The sequence below is a fragment of the Prionailurus bengalensis genome, chromosome E2 (assembly GCF_016509475.1).
Source record: "Prionailurus bengalensis isolate Pbe53 chromosome E2, Fcat_Pben_1.1_paternal_pri, whole genome shotgun sequence".
NCBI classification, from domain to species: Eukaryota; Metazoa; Chordata; class Mammalia; order Carnivora; family Felidae; genus Prionailurus; species Prionailurus bengalensis.
In genome coordinates, this window is record NC_057352.1 from 55,534,096 (window position 1) to 55,551,011 (window position 16,916).

Consider the following 16,916-nt stretch of genomic DNA (forward strand, 5'->3'; position numbering starts at 1 on the left):
TTCAGCATGAGCTCCCTAATGCCATGTTATTAGAATCCCCGGGTGCAGAAAGGGCCTATTTATCTTCTTTCCCCCCTTAATGCCCTTTGTGCTGATGTTTCATTGTGAGGAAGTAACTACATAAGAACATAAACGGTGCAATGAAAGCGTCCAGGGCGGGGGGGCTCCTTGCCGGCCTGTGGGGTGGGGTAGCCAGCATTAAAGAGCCCTGTGGCGCCCATCATCTGGGGATTTCTGCCTTGCAGTTGGGTTTCTGCCCATCCGTGAGAAGTAGACAGGAGCCCCCTGCTCCTAAAACAGGGTCCAGGCGGAACCAGAACAAAGAGACTCTCGTCTCCCGATGGTCTCAGAGACCGGCTCTTCTCACAAGAGGATCTCCAGAGGCCAGGCGTCAGGGGCAGGGACAGGGTGGGTTCCCTTCTTACTGGAAGCCAGTGAGAAAGAGCTTTCCGGTCTGAAAAGCACGTGCTGTTTTTTTCCCTAAGAAGTTGGGCCAGGAAGGAGAACTTGGGAACAGTCACCCACAGTGCACCCTTGGCTGTTTTTCTCACCTCTCGAGACAATACAACAATGAGAGAGAACTTGGCAACTTTCGAAGAGGAAATTAGGCAGAATTTGCCTGGAACGAGGCCCTTCCAGTATTAGAAAGATTTATCGCTAGGAGAAATTAGCACTGGCCTGAGCAGGCCTGCCTGCCTCCAGGGGCTCTTTCCCATGCTTGAATCCAGTGACCCCCCCCTCCCCCCCCACGACTCTGAGCTGTACCCTGCATCCCACGGGGCCAAGTCGTCCTGGCTCAGCTGCCCATACAGCAGTATAGAAACCCTATGCAGAAACTCACCCTCTCCTCCGGGCCACGTACAGCCCAGTCCAGAGTGGACCTCTCCTTTCCATTGGGAGGCACTTAGAGGTGATAGGTCGGGATCCCGGACATCCCCCCGCCCCGCGCCCCGAGCAGCATCCGTCCTTCTTCGAAACCAGACAAACCAGAAGAAGGAGCAGTTCGTGGCCCACGCTCCCCGGCTCCGTCAGTGAGAGATGCGCCGCCCCTCTTCGGGAGGAAAGTTCTGGCCCCCGAGCCGAGTCCTTCCTCCCCCCCTTTCACCAGGCATAATGCCTTCTGATTCCCCAGCCCAGTTCCTGCAAGCCTGCTGGAGCCCAGACACATGGCTCTCGTGTTGGGGGCGGGCAGCCTGTGCGGCCTTGGACGAGCAGCAGTAACCTCTCCAGGGCACTGATCTTGTCTGTGAGCTGGAGTTGTAGGACCTGCCTCCTTGGCTGTTGTGAGGACCAGCGTTACTGCACGTAAAATACTTAGCACTGTGCCTGGTCATAGGAGGTTTTCGGGGAAAAGACCGCCGTGACTCTTTTTTAGTCCCGATCAGATACACCTTGGGGAAGAGACGGGATCAAGACTGAGTAGTTCTTTTGAAGCCTGACTGCACATGAGATTTTCTTCCAACGAGCAGGACGGGTCGTGCTTCACCCATCCATCTAACTCTCCACCCACCCAATCCATTTATGTATCTGTCCGTCCACCCGTCTACCCATCCGTCATCCATGCATCCGCGTGTCCATCCAGTCATCCATCCAACATCCCAGCCAATCTTTCATTTAACAGACATTTCTCTGGGTTTTGCGGACGCAGTAGTGAGTAAATCAGACATGGTTGCTGACCTCATGGAGCTCGCGGCCTGGAGAGAGAGAAGAACGATGAGATCAGCACTCGCAGGGCAGGGCAGGGCAGTTAGGTGAGCGTCCACCGCCTGAGGTGGTCCGGGATGGCGAGGGAAAGGGAAAGGGGGGAGAGGAATTCGGGGCAGAACTGAAGGGTGCGTAGCGCAGCGGGCCCTGAGGGAGGAGGAAGGCAGAGTGTTCCCGGTAGGATGTGTGTCCGGTGTGAAAGCTACATGAGAAGCCAAGCAAGCCGGCTCATGCTCGGTTCTGCTGCCGTGGCAAAGCAGCCCCAGCTTCTCAGTGGCTCAAAACAGCGAAGGATTTTTTCTCACTCGGGCCACGTGTCCGTGGTGGGTCAGCGGGGAGTACTGCTCATGGAGCCGGTGCCGTCTGGCACGTTCCTGGTTTTAACCTGCTAAGTAGCGTGCTGGCTCGTAGAGGCTCCACTGGAAGCGACGCAGGTCACATCCACTCACACTTGGTTGGCCACGGCCAGCCCCGTGGCTCCGAGTACCTGCCACGTGCTGGGAGGAGAGCTGGACACTTTGCGGGAGGATGCTGATAAGACCACAGCAAGTCCGGGCCTCAGTTTACTCATCAGAAGCGTGGCAGGAAGGGATGGGCTGGGCTAGAATTGGGTCCCTAACCTACGGCCCGTGGTGTCTTCCAAAACTGCCTCTGTGTGCGTGTGCGTGTGTGTGTGTGTGGGGGTGGGTGGGTGGGTGGGTGTGTCTGTGGGTGTCTTTGCGTGCACCTGCATGTCTGTGCAGTGGACACATGTGCACTGTACTTGGGTGTGATTCTGCAGCTTGTTTCAGGTTCTCAGAGGGATTCAGATTCCCATAAATCCGCCCCAAAACCAAGAACTCCTCAATGGGTGATCCTTGAAATCCCTTTGAGCCTCCAGTTCAAAGAGCCTCATTTGTTACGATGGACGAACGTAGCCACGGCCTCTGTCTTCCTCCAAAGTGCAGCCAGCCCAGAGGGCACAGCGAGGGCTGTGGCCACCTCTCCTCCCGGTCGCGCTGGGGAATGATGAGCCCAGCGGGTGGGGTGGGGGACGTCTGCTGTCTCTGCCCCCCTGGAGTGGAGGCACGGAACCAGATGGCACCTCCAGCATTTGCCCCCGTGTCATGAGTCCACTCGGCGAACTTGGTGACCCCGGCTTCACCGGGGAGGTGGCAGTTAATCCGACGGGACTCTGTCTCCTTTCCCAGTCCCGTGGGCGGGATGGGGCTCTGAGAGTGGCAGGAAGGAGGGCGGGGAGCGTGGTCCCAGCCAAAGTGCTGGAGGGGGCGAGGGGTGCGGAGGACAGAGAAGGGGCACGTGCCAGACAAGCTGTAGCAGCGAGGGCGATGGTGTGGTCAGGGGTCGGGCTGGGTCAGCGCCCAGGCAGGTGGCAGGGCCCTCCCACCTGCTCAGAGCCTCCAGGCCTCGCCTCAGAGTGAGGTGTGCAGAGCAGTTTGCTCGGTGCCTGGTAGGTGACATCAGCCGGGGTTCCTGCCCTGTGCGTCTCAGTTCAGCCCCGTGCCTTGGGGAGGCAGGCTCCCCGGGTCCACGGTACAGGCGGGGTGGTCCAGGGTCACACAGCTGTTTTCAGCTGGGATCCACCAACTGCTCCACTGAACCCACACCTGTGTTTTTTCCAGAACGTGACTGACCTCCTCCAGCTGAGATGCTCACGGATGATGGAGGCAGCTGGGAAGCTGGGTGTGGGCAGGCGCGGGGGCTCTCCCACGTGAGGAGGGACTTGGAACATGCAGGGGGTTCTGCCAGAAAGGTCAGGCCGAGAGGGGAGGTGAGCAGGGCAGGTGAAATGGGGTTGTGTCGCTGAAGGAACCTTCTTCCCCTTCTAGACCGCAAGGCTGCTGTCAAACAGGACACAGCAGACCCAACGGAGACCCGGGGACGCGGCCCCAGGCACCAGGGCAGGGGAGGAAACGTGCACAGCTATCTCTGCTTAGCAGCAGGCCGGGCACGTCGAGGTGGAGGTCGAGGTCGGGCAGAGCCAGACCACCTGGGGGGTGGGAGAGGAGGGCTTGTGGTGGAAGCAGGGGAAGCTGCCGCTCCGGGGCTGGCCAGCGCCTTCTGGATGAACAGCTGGAGAGAAAATGCTTTGGAACATGCGTTTTTGAGAAGGAACAAGTGTCCACTGGTGCCTTGTGGGTCAGTCAGGGCTCTTGGACGTAAGCAGGCAAGATGGACTCAGGGCGTCTCCAGCAGAAAAGGAATATACTGGAAGGATTGACGGGAGCCTGGAGAACAGGCTGAGGCAGGTGGTAGCACCGTGCCCCACCCAGCCTAGGGTTTGCCTTTAGCGGAAGACACCCCTCTGCCTCATGATGAATTCTTAACCCCTTCATCCCCACATTGCTTGGCTCAAGACCCAGAGTCCTGGGCAGGGGCTTCTGACCGACGCGACTGACGCGGCCTGGATCACCTGCTCCTCACAGTCAACCAAGGGAGGGGCGCCCCCCCCCCCCCCCCCCCCGCCGCCTTAAAAATCCCCAACAGGAGCTTGCGTGCTGGGGTGGTTCCCAGAATGGGAAGGGCTGGGCCTGGTCACGGGGAGACCAGGTCTGTGTTCGATTCGGCGGCCGAGGCACAGAAAGGGAGTCACTATCTAGTGCTTCCTACCACTGCTCTGCTTTCTCACCTCCTGCTTTGTGTGCGTGTTCATTCATTCTTGTGCAGCCAGCCCCGCAGTGGTACCCGGGACTGCTAATCAGCACGGGGGATTTGGGCATAAGGCTCTGCCCTCAGGGCACCTGGATGGCTCAGTTGGTTGAGCATCTGGCTCTCGATTTTGGCCCAGGTCATGATCGCAGGGTCGTGGGATGGAGCCCTAAGCCGGGCCCTGTGCTCAGTGTGGAGTCTGCTTGAGATTCTCCTTCTCAGAGACTCACTGTCTGTCTCTCTCTCTCTCCCCCCACACACACCGCTCTCCCTCAAAATAAAAAAAAATGTTTTTAAAAGGACTCTGCCCTCAAGGAGCTCATTCACTTGGTCATTCAGTCCAACCAGTGACACCTTATGGGCATTGCCCGGGCCCACTGTGCACCCCCAGGACCAACAGAGCAGCCCCTATGAGCACTAACTATCCATGCCTCCCACACCGGTTTTCTACTGCTGCTGTCACACATTACCACACCTTTAGCGGTTCAGACAACACAAATTTAGTACTTGTTTGTTTCTAGTTCTGGAGGCCAGAAGTCCAGCACAGGGCCCACTGGGCCAAAATCAAGATGTCGGCAGGGCTAGAGCCTTGCGGAAGCTCTTGGGAGAATAGCTTTCCGTGCCTTTTCCAGCTTCAGAGGCTGGCTGTGACCCTTAGCTTGTGGCCGCATCGCTCCAACCTCTGTTTCTGTCTCTTCTCTCTGACCTCCAGCCTCCCTCTTGTAAGGACCTTTCTGATGACATTGACTCACCCAGAGAACGCAGAATGACCTCCCCATTTCAAGGTCCTTAACTTCCTCAAATCTTAGCAAAGCCCATTTGCCACCTAAGGTGAGGCCTTCGCAAGGACAAGCATGTGGACCATCTCTGGGGGTCCTGTATTTGGCCTCCCGCACCTGCCCCTCTCTCTGGCCAACTTGGGTGTGTTAAGAAGCCCAGAGATGGTTGTGGGCTGGGCGTGTGCCGGGTAGGCTCACACCGGCCGGGACCGGCCCCTGAGAGCGGATCCAACGCGTCTCTTCCCAACCGTGGTCCAGGGATTTCCCTCCTTGTGGCGTGGAAGCAGCCACAGTGGGATCGTTTACAGCACAGAAGGTGGCACATGCTGTGACCAGGGCTTTTCTATTCTGCAAGCCTGTTGTTCCACGTTTATCAGCACCCCACAGGCCGTGGCTGCACGGATCCTGATCGGTGCTGTTTGTAAAGTGTCTACACGTGCCAGGCGCTGAGCTAAGTAAGCGTTTTGCGTGGATTATCTCATTGTTGGGGATCTTTGCGTCGCTCTCCCTGAGCATGGGGTGTATTTTTTCATCCTAATGAACAAGAAGTGTCACAAGACCACAGAGCTAGGTCAGCACTGATGGGAGGTGAGTCAGCCACAGACCCTCCGGGGTGCTGCTGGTCCCGTGAGACTCCCCTTCGGCCATCACCTCCCCAGTCAGGTGACAAAGGCTCTGTGTCTTCAGGGAACTTGAACCCAGGTCTCTTGGAGACTCGGCCACCGCAGAGGTCTCTGAATCACACGGAAGGTGTCCCCCGGCCCACTCCCACTCAGGGCAGAGATGCCAACTTGCCTTGTGTCCACAGGCTGGTATCAGTCTGCCAATCTCTGAGTTTGCACACGGGGACCTGGTACCCTTACCCTCCCGCACTGGCCACGGAACAGATTCGTTTATTCAAGCCCAGAGATTTCCCCAAACTGTGCCCTGGGCAAGCGACTGATGCCCCATCGAGGATCTGGGTAGGGCACCTGGATCCCCTTGACAGAGGGTGACCCAAAGTTGTACCCGCTTGTGCGTGTGTGTGTGTGTGTATGTGTCCATGCAGGCTGGGAACAGAAGTTGGACTTTCATACTTGGAAAGAAGCTCCAGCCTTTGTGAGAGTCCTGGGACCATGAAAGTCAGGGTCAACTTAGAACAGAGGGCTGCGGGGTCAGGCGAGAACAGACACTGCATTTCTGCCCTTAGGGATGGTGACTGGAAAACTTGGAATGCCAGAAACTTTGTGGTTTACAGCATGAGTCAGACTGCCTGGGTTCAAGTCCTGGTCCCACACCTACTCCCTGTGAGCCTGTGGGAACGTTCTTAACCTCCCTGAGCCTCAGTTTCCTCGTTTGTACCGTAGGGGTGACGATGCTGACGGTCCCGACTTCCCAGGGTAGACTGGCCAGGACCAAACAAGCCAGTCCACGCATAGACCTTAGCACTGTGTCTGGTGCACATTAAATGAGCCATAAATATTGCTGTTATCACCCAGAGCCGTGCTGGAACCGGGGGTGAGAGCCACAGCAGCGTGACAATTGCAGGGCCTTCCTCGGGCCACGATTCACTTGAGAGGGATTAGTGATGACAGTAACGACAGAGGCTGTGTTTCTGTGTGAGCACGTACTATGTGCTAGGCCCGATTCTGTGCACCTTACAGGAATCCTTCCCAATCCTCACAGCATTCCTGCAAGATAGGGTTAGTGGCCCCGTTTTACGGAGAAGAAAATCCAGGCCCAGTTGCCAAGGTCTGCGAACTAGGGTGGTGCACCTCTGGGAAGATTTTGCTCCCTGCACAGTGATTTTTAACTCGAGTCCACCTCTAACTCAAGGCCAGGCACTCTCTCCCATGACTTTCTGCGGTTGGCAAGAGGTTCATAAACCCACAGGCTCTGAAGCCAGCCTGCCTGGGTTTGAATGTACTTAGTTGATGTGAGACATCAGAGACTCAGTTTCTCCCCCTGTGAAATGGGCGTAGCCACCTCACAGGGCTATTGTGAGGGCTGATGACAGAACGCGTGAATAACAGGCGCCGGGTGCCTGGAGCAGTGCCTGGTGGAAAGGAGGCACCCGATCTGCTCCTACCACCGTGCCTCTCTCCGCTCGCCCCGGCCCCTCCCGTGATCCTAATGAAGTCAAGATACGTGTGCAGTGAAAGCTCTTCAAGCAGCCGGTGTGTGGAGTCACTTATACCCAGCAAATTGTAAGCACGCAGCGGCAGTGATGACTCATTTCAGAAAAGTCCCCCCGGTTGCCACTTCTGTTTCGGTTTTTGCACCTGAAAGGTTCAGCTGGGTGGGTCCCTGTGCTCGGGCCGCAGGGCAGAGCCTGCTGGACGGGGCAGCCTGGGGCCCGCGCAGTAGTGCCCTGACATGCTGCAAGCCGGTGACCGGACCTTGCTGTCCTGTTCTTGTCGTTGCAGGCTGCCAACAGCTACCTGAGAGACCAGTGGTTCCATTCTCTGCAGTGGAAGGTAAGTCCTGACTCGGTGGCTGCTTTCGGGCGGCCGCCTCGTCTCGGGCAGCCTCCTGCCGGCTCAAATCAAAGCTCGTCTGTTACCCGGAGGCGTGAGGGCAGACGCCTCCTGCCTTCCAGACAGCTCAGCCCGGGAGCATCCCTCCAGTGCACGAAAGCGTCTCCCCCTTCTCCCTCTGACGTCCGGTGCCTTTCTCCCTGCGGTGCCGAAAAGGCATTCCTGCCCCGTTGGCCATTGACTTTGCTCAGGAGCTTTAGAGCGTTGGGCCTGCTTCCAAAAGGACCACAGAAGGGCTTGCTTTCAGAACAGGGGCCCGCCTGAGGGGCTGGGTGAGGCAGGCTCAGGGTCTCAGGGCTCTGGGTTCAAAGTAACTTCGGAAGGTTGCTCCAAACGTAAGTTTTCCAGGGAGTCCACCACTCAGCCATTCTCCCCGCTCTTCACTTCCTGTCCGTTACCTGGTTCTTTGGCCCAGTTTTCCGGTTCGAGCTCTGCATAGGATGGTCCAGAGCCTTTTAGCACATAAGGAAATCAGTCCTCTGCTTGTCACTTTCGAGACCCAGGGGCCAGATCTGCTGAGAAGGGTCCTCCCAGCCCCCCGGGGAGTCCCCTTTGTGCTCCCCCGTGTGGAACATGCAGTCAGCGCCTTACTTAACACCCCGCCTCCCTGGCTCTCGCGCCTTCTGATAATTTTAGTTTAGAACAAGCCGTGACAGTCCTGTGGCCTCACAGAGCCAGCAGGGTAGGGCCGCGATGACCGGGGCACGTCCTGAGCTGTTGTCTTCACAGTGAGCCGGGGAGCCGCTGAGGATGAGTGGCCGGCCCTGTGCAGAGTTTAAGGCCTCGTGCCATGTTGGGATGACCGAGGGGACACTCGGAATTCCTCCCGTGCCTCTAGAGGGACGCTCATCACAGCCGGACCAAGGACGGAAATACCACCCTGCAGAATTACATTCCTGGCCCTAAAGAGGGTCACTCCCCTCCTCTCCCTGCTGACAGCTGCAGGGCCACTTGCTTTGTGCTGTGTGACAGTCTTGGAAACTCAATGCAAGTCTCCAAGGGAGGGAAGGGACGAGAATTTATTGAGCACCTACTGTGTGCTAGGCTCCTCGTGACCATCTCACCCTTGCCACAGCCTTATAAGGCTGATTCCCATCGCTGCTCCCATTTTATGGATGGGGAAGGTGAGGCCAGGCTGGCCCCACTCCCATAGCTGGTCAGGGCTAGAGGCGGGGTTCTCCCCTAGGTCTCTCTCATGCCCACAGCTTGGCGAACGTAGGCAGAAGGCAGCAGACTGCAGCTAGGAAGGCAGAGTGGCACATTCCTGCTCACAGCGTCGGCAGGTGCTGCTGAGACCTCCGTTTCCCCAGCGAGATTACCCCGCGTCCCTGGGGCCTGGCTCTCTGCGGCCCCACGTGTCCCAAGACAGGCAGGGCTTACGTCAGGACCTGCAGGGGGCCATCTGGGAGTTGAATGCCAGAGCATTCCAGGGGCAGGGAAGATAACAGGGGTAGTGTGGTCAGGGGGCCTACCTGAAGGAAGAGGCCATTTCACTGCCACACACAACGGCTGCCTGGCCTCTGCCCCATTCTGTTCTCTGTATGTGTTTTCCATGTGAGCGGAAAACTCAGTAGGTGATTGCCTTGTTTTGTCCTAGCTCAGGAAGGGGCAGGAAGCACTTGGAGACAAACTGCCCCCTGGACAGGTTGGGAAAATGCCTCGTTGCAAAGGTGGCCAAGATCAATGTCAAGGGAGCGGCTGGCTGTTTTTAGTGGTAGTCCACAGAGCTCTGCTTCCTGCCTTGTCCCAGTCTGCATTTTCTTTAACTGTCGTCTGCGGCCTGTGGGAACACCTGAGAGGCAGTTCTTGGGGAATTCGTGAGTAGTGTGCAGCTACAAGGGCTAACTAAGAAGGTGGGCATAGAAAGCTGAATTTCGGGACACCGACTGGCTTAGAAAGATGATCGGAAAGTGACAATCTTGAAACGTGAAATTTAAACATGAAGGATTACATGTGGGATTTAGGCGATTGATTAAACAAGTACAAAAGTGAGGACCCTGAGCTTCTAGCAGTTTCCAGGAAAATCTGGATGTCTGCACTCAATGTTAGTGGTGTTTGGTTTCTTTGTGGTTGTTAAATTAAAAACAAAAACAAAAACAAAAACAAACAAACCCCCAAAGCGTCCAGGAAACCCAAGTCAGAGTTTCAAGGAACTGGTAAATGCCGGGCAGTGTGCAGCCCGTTCGTGAAGTGGTTGATGGGGACGTTTGTTCTCCCTGTATAAGCATTCGCTTGTGACTTAGGTGTGTATAAGACCCTGGCAGTTTTCCTCCTTTGACAGTTGCCCCCACTCCAATAATTTAGGTATGCTGCCACCAGGTGGCAGTGGTATCTTAGTGTGAGCAACTTGGTTTCAGTTTTGATGAGACTGGAGGAGGGAGGCGTGCTCCCCTTCCTTTTCAAAGTGGCAAAGAAATTTAAGGTGTTTGGAGGCACCCTGGGCTAGCAAAATTGAGCCGAGAGACTTGGATTCGAATTCGGGTTCTATAGCTTACTCGTTTTATGGTATGCATTGATTCTAGCAAGTGTTCATGAATTCAGATGCAGTTATGATGTGCCAGGCATGGCTGTGCACTTTTCTGCTCGTTGTCATTCAGGACATGGGGGAACCAAGGCTCAGAGAGGTGTAGTGACTTATCCATAGCCACACAAAGGATTTTAGTACACATTTGTAGGGCTGCTTGATCCAGCTCTGCCTGATTCTGAAGCTTTGGACTAAAGGGTCCAAAGAAGGATGTGACCTTCTGCCTCTCCTGTGACAGGCTCTCTTTTCCCTGCACTTACAACTAACCTTCTTGGGTTTTTCCTTTTATTTTCTTTTCAATATCTTTTTAACAAGTCAAAACTAAGAACTTGAGAAATCCTGCAGCCTCGGCTTGATTTTTTTTTTTTTTTTTAATTTTCTAAGTACTGTTTTTGTTGGTTTTCACTTATACTAACACGTATATGCATATTGTAGCCACAGGGCACGTAGAAAACCCATTCTTTTACTTGTGAAGAATGTTGCCTATTAAATACTACATTCCCATTGGTTTAGTTTTTATGGAGTTGTTCTGGTATCTCTAGGGCATTCTCAACAGAGAATTGTTCCCAGAGGGGCCACAATTGGTTCTCTGGGGCTTAAAAAAACCTTAAGTTATTACAATAGCATGTGGCCCTCCAAAGTTCAGCCCCACTCAACAAAATCTTTTATTTTATTTTATTTTTTTAATGTTTACTCATTTTTGAGAGAGAGAGAGAGAGAGAGTGTGTGTGTGTGTGAACAGGGGAGGGGCAGAGAGAGAGGGAGACACAGAACTTGAAGCAGGCTCCAGGCTCTGAGCTGTCAGCACGGAGCCAGACGCGGGGCTTGAACCCACGAACCACGAGATCATGACCTGAGCCCAAGTCGAACGTTCAACTGACTGAGCCACCCAGGTGCCCCTAAAATCTTATTTTTTAGCATTTAATTTCAAAGAGAAGAAGGGAAATGGGGGAGAAATGTTTAAAGGCTCCTGGGGGAAGAATAATTAGGAAAAGATTGAGAAATGCTCCCGTGGAATGTACCTCGAGTCGTGCTGTGGGACAAGGCAGTGTAAATACACTACCTGTGTGATGTTCTTGCCAGCCTCTGCTCCGTCCTGGGACTCCCGTGGTTCGGTGGCCTCAGTGTCAGACTTTGTTCTCGTGCAGTCACGGTCCACTTGGGGAATTTCCTCAGCCCGGGCCCCGTGTTTGAAGCATCATCTTATCTCGCTGAATAGTCGCTTGTTGCTCTCATGCATGTGTTGAAATCTCGAGTCACTGGCCCAAGTTCCCAAGGCAACCCAGAATGGGAGTCAGGTTTGACCCGCAGCGTCCCAACTCCCAGAATCCCCTTCCCTGCCCCCCCTGCCCCCCAGCAGCTCTGCTGTTCCTCTCCGGCCTCCTCCCTTTGACCGGCACTGTTCAGGGAGACTCTTCCCACAGGAGGACAACCAGCATCTCCAGGCCCAGGAAGGAGGGTGGGTTGGGCTTACTCCGGGCAGTGGGATCTCCCAGGATCCTCTGCGGCAGGGCAACTGTCCTGAGGGCTCCCTGGAGAGGCCAGCCCTGTTTGGTTTGGGTGGTTTAGCCCATGAGGCCAATTCCTGGGGGTGTGGAAGCATAAACAGTTGTACTGAGTTAATGAGGGCTCATCTCTGACTCACAGATGCACCTTGGAGGCCAGGTCCTGTGGAGACAGGCCTGTCTGTGTGTGCAAGGCCATGAGGGGACAGGCCTGCCTACGTGTGCACGGCCGTGAGGGGACAGCCCGTCCCTGTGTGCCAGGCGCGTGAGGGCACGCTGTGTGTTTACAGGCTGTGAAGACTGGCCTGTTTCTGTGTCCAGGTTTCGAGGCAAGAGGCCTGGGTGTACACAGCTTGTTGGGGTGGGTGAGCACCTGGCCGGGCCGAGACACGCACCGGGCCCATAAAGGAGCCCCAAGAAGTCAGATACACCCACCTGGCATGGCTGACACTTCTGGTCCCTCCAGCGCGGGAAAACGGCCTTTTCACTTCCCGAGAGGGGTTCTCGCATAGGCTGTTGTGCACAAGCCTTGAAAACCAGGATGACTTTATCCCCTAGGGAAGCCGGGGTCCCAAGAACAGCCCCCGAGGCCTATCCCAAGTGCCAGGGGCGGAGGAGCGGACTCTGGGGGAGGCAAGAAGCTGGCCTATCTTCCCGTCCCGAAGCTACGGGGCAGAGGAAAGCACCGGGCTCTGGGGAGGTCCCGGCCCAGCTTGTGTCCTCTCTGGCGTCCGCCCTGACCACGCTGCCTCCTCTCGCCAGGCAGGTTCCCCTGAACCCCCGGGGCGGCCACGGCCTCGTGGGCACCCTGTCCTGGGCTCTGTCCCTCTTCTGTACAGAGCAGGAGGGTGGGAAGGAATGTGGAGTGCACATGCCCGTGCATGTGAGTGTGTGAGAGTGAACGTGGGAGTGAGTGTGTGGGAGTGAATGTGCGTGAGCGTGTGAATGAATGTGTGTGCAAGTGTGTAAGTATTGTGAGTGTGTGTGCGAGTAAGTGAATTTGTGTGAGTGTGTGGGAGTGAACGTATGAGTGAATGTGTGGGCGAGTGTGTGGGAGTGAGTGTGTGTGAGAGAATGTACGAGTGTGGGAGTGAGTGAATGTGTGAGGGGGCGGGTATGTCAGTCAGAGAGAGACCATTGCACGTGAGGGGGTGACCACGTTAGGAGTGCGTCGGGTATGGAGTGTGTTCATTTGGGCCTCAGTCTTCTCCTCTGTCAAATGGGGGTAATCCAGCCCCTTGCTCACTGGGTCGTCGTAGGCAGGACGCTCTGCTGTGCGTGAAGCAGTTGGAAGGGGGCCGGCAGGCGTGGCCACTGTGACAGCATCGCAGGCACCCCATCAGTGCGGCTTAGCACCCCCCAGCCGTGGCACTGCCCCCCGTGAGGCGTGTTTTAGAATTGGAGCTGGGTGGGAAGTGTCCTCAGGAGGGCCCCACCTGTAGGGGGTGGCTGGCCGTTCCTGAGGGTTTCTGAGCCCTGCCGTGCCCACCACTTCACGCACATTCGCTTCCTGAATCTTCTCGCGGCCCTCCAGGTCTTTACCACCCCGTCTCATGGGTGAGCGGCCCAAGGACGTCGCCAAGGACAGCCAGTCAGCGTCCACGTCAGGCCGCCACTGAGCCTGACGTGGAGGTGAGCTGGTCCTGTGCTTGGAGCCCCCGCCAAGGCACAGCCACCGTCCGGGTCCCTGGTGCACAGAGGTGAAAACTGCAGCCCGGAGCCTAGGTTCCCCCTCCCTTCTGGCCGCCCCACTTGGGCAGGCTGGACCCATCGCCCCATTTCCACATGGGGTGGGGAGCCCCAGCCGGTGCCGAGATTCCCGGGCAACCAGGTCAGAGGGACAGAGGGCCCTAGAGCTGATGCTCCTCCCCTAGAGGGAAGCTCCCGGGGGGAGGGTGGACCCTACAGCGGGTGCCATCGCCCCCAACTATGACCTTCCTTCCAGACCTCCCTCCCTCTTCCCTCGTGGGCCTTTCCTCCGGGGGAAGAGCCACTTCTAGTCCCGCGTCTGTGGCCCCTTGACGCCTCTGTTCGCAACCGCAAACCTCCCCGAGCTGGCGTCCCCCAGCACGTGTGTCCCGAGTCTTCATCCAGCTCCCCGCTCAGCCAAAGCAGCAGGTGGCCATTGTCACCCCATTGAACTCTCACAAATCTGCGGAGGAGCCTGGGCCTCGAACTTCCCTAGTTCCCCGATGTGGAGACTGAGGCTGAGGGGTTAAACCACTTGCTTGGGGGCAGAAAACTATTAAATCGCGGAGCTGGGGCTGAGACACAACTCTGAGTCCAGAACCTGGGAACTTAACCCCTGAGAATGCGGCTCCCAGCTGCACACGTGTCTGCGTGCCTGTACACACACACACACACACACACACACACACACACACACACTGGACAGTTCCTCACACCTGTGAGCTGGCGCTGCCTGACTTGCCTCCTTTCTCTTCTGCTGTGTCACACACGTAGGGTCTCAGTTTTCAGTCTGACACACCATGTCATGAGAGCTTTTCATTTTTCTGTCTCCCAGACGTCACCACAAGGATTCTATGAATTAACCTCTGGCCTGGCAGTCCCGCTTCTCACAGGTCGGGGCTGATGGCCCCACCCTGTCCCACGTGCCCCAGGATACACTGTCCAACCACCTGTGCGGGGCCCGGAAGGTCAAGCTCAGGACCAACCCGCCTCCACACCTGTCCCAGACACACTGTGTCCCCAGTGTCCCCAGATGCCAGCATCCTGGCTCTACGTGCCCACACCCAGCCTTGCTCCTGACTCCCCTTTGCCCTGGGCCACCCCGCCCTCCCGTGTGGCTCCTGGTGGGCTGGCCTGCTCCAGCCACGACGCCCCTTGGCCCGGAGGGAAGGCGGTGACCCCCGCTCCCCCCTCGTCCCCCTCACCCTCCTCGCCCTCCTCCCTGTCTTGCTTCCTCTCGCTTTCCCCATCCTTTGTATAGCCACCTTGAAAACGCCTTTGCGGCCACACCGAGGGCAGAGCACTCTGCTGCTGCCGGCCCCACCCAGTGACTGATGTCACTCTTGCAAATACCCTTCCAGGCCTCATCTGCCTCTGCGCAGATGCTCTGGCGGCTGTGGCCAGGTGCACAGCACCGACCGTCCGACCAGCTTCGGCACAGCGTTGCAGCTGAAGCGTTTCGTTGCGTCCAGGCCCACGTGCATCCAATGGCTGCATAACATCTGTGAAGAGACTTTGGCCTGATTTACCAAACGACTCACTGTGGTCGGGCTTTCAGGCCATTCTCCATTTCCTCAATTATGGATAATGCAGCCATGCGTTTCTCCCGAATCTAAGCTCCTACTTCCTTGGAACTTTTTTTTTTTTTTAATGTTTGTTTATTTGAAAAAGAGACAGCATGAGCGAGGGAGAGGCGGCGGGGGGTGGGGTGGGGGGTGGGCGGAGAGAATCCCAGGCAGGCTCCATGCTGTCAGCACAAAGCCCGATGTGGGGCTCAAACCCACAAAACCATGAGATCATGACCTGAGCCGAGATCAAGAGTCGGATGCCCAGCCAACTAAACCACCCCTGGAACACTTTTCTAAGGCACATTTCCAGAACAGTGGTTCCTGGGAAGAGTAGGGGTATATTTTGTGGCTTTTACCACATTTGCCAGTTTGCTCCCAAAAGAATAATTTCTGCGTGCCCAAAGGTGAGAGCTCGCAGCCAAGCTGCATGGGTTCAAATCCCAGCTCTCACACTCACTGGTGATGTGGCCCTGGACTAGCTCCTTTCCTCTCTCGGCCTCCTTTTCTTCCTAAACGAGGTGGGGCTCACAGTAAGACCAAGCTCACTAGGTTCTTGTAGGATTAAATGCGTCCACAGCAACAAAGAACTTAGAAGGGCACTTGCCAGGGGCGCCCCGGTGGCTCAGTTGGTTGAGCGTCCGACTTCAGCTCAGGTCATGATCTCACGGTTTGTGAGTTCAAGCCCCGTGTCAGGCTCCGCGCCGACGGCCTGGAGCCTGGAGCCTGCTTCCGATTCTGTGTCTCCCTCTCTGTCTGCTCCTCCCCCACTTGCTCTCTGTCTCACTCTCTTTCTCTCTCTCAAAAATAAACATTAAAAAAAATTTTAATGTGAAAGAAGGGCATCTGCCGTGTGACAAAGTGTTAGATCGACGTTGATTATTCTTACTCTGCTTTAATGACCAAAGACCCTGTTTCCCTCTGCGTAGAAGGGTCCTAGCAGACAGTTCCAGAAGAAGGAAGGCCCATGCAAGCCACTCATGCCACCAGCCCCCAGGGAGCCCATGACAGGCATCACTAATCAATCACTCTGCTCTTTTCCCTTGAGGCAGAACTCTTGCCAACAGAGCCCCTGCTGCCAGACTTGAGTTGAAGGAGGGAGTGAAAGCGTCTGCCCACCCTGCTTCATGACCCCCTAGAGCATGGTGTGTGGAGCGTGGCTGCGACCCACGTCTAGCCTGGTGGCTCTGGCCTCTGCTTCTTGGGGCTTGTTTGTGGGAGAAGTTGTCAAGCTTCCAGACAGACGCTGGGTCTGGTTCTTCCCTGCCTGAGAAAGTCACGGGTTGTCACCTGTCTGGCTCTGCGAAGGGAGGTAAAACAGGGCAGCCGGAGAAGGATGGGCAGAAGTCAGCCTCAGACCTTTTATGGGCCTGGCCACAGGTTGGCTTCATTCAGGTCGGGAAGACCAGAATTCCATCCAGATTAATTTGTGGCACTTGGTCAGAGAGGGCTCTGTGCCTTCCTAAGAGGGGTCACAGGGACTCGGGGAGACTGGTGAAAAGGGCACCTTTCCCAGGAGGCGGGGCTGTCCCAGCCAGGACAGCGTGGCGGGGCACAGGTCCTTCCAGGCCACTTCTCCGCATTTGTGTGCAGTGGAACTGAGGGGAGGCCGCTGGGGCCCTCAGTGGGCCATCGGGGCCCTGTAACTAATAGCGATGAGGGGCCATCAGGGCCCTGTAACTAATAGTGAGGGCAGCATCAGGGATTGAGGCTAACAAGTGGCAGAGGGCTGGGTGACCCCAGGGAGATCACATGCCCTCGCGGGCTTTCTTTACGGTAGAGAGAACGATGGTTAGGTACCTACTAATGTCAGGAGCTGTGCTGAGGGCTTTCCTGTGTGTGCTGTCTTGAAATCTTCCCCGAGTCTGATCAGGCCCTTTGAGAAGGAGTTGCCGGAAGGGTACAGGGCTTGTCCACGGTTGCACAGCTAGAACCAGGCAGAGCTGGGATCCGAGCCGGAGTGCTCGGTCTCTGAGCCCAGCCAG

General features: G+C 56.4%; 1 protein-coding gene across 3 annotated transcripts in view; it reads left to right on the forward strand.

Moving 5' to 3' along the window:
* The window catches only part of LOC122494513 (c-Maf inducing protein), a 235,114-nt gene that overhangs the window by 147,303 nt on the left and 70,895 nt on the right, over window positions 1-16,916 (forward strand). For all 3 annotated transcript variants that reach the window (XM_043599750.1, XM_043599753.1, XM_043599752.1), the window contains one exon: window positions 7,538-7,588. In XM_043599750.1, coding sequence (XP_043455685.1) covers window positions 7,538-7,588 — 51 coding nt within the window. The remainder of the gene's footprint in view (window positions 1-7,537; window positions 7,589-16,916) is intronic.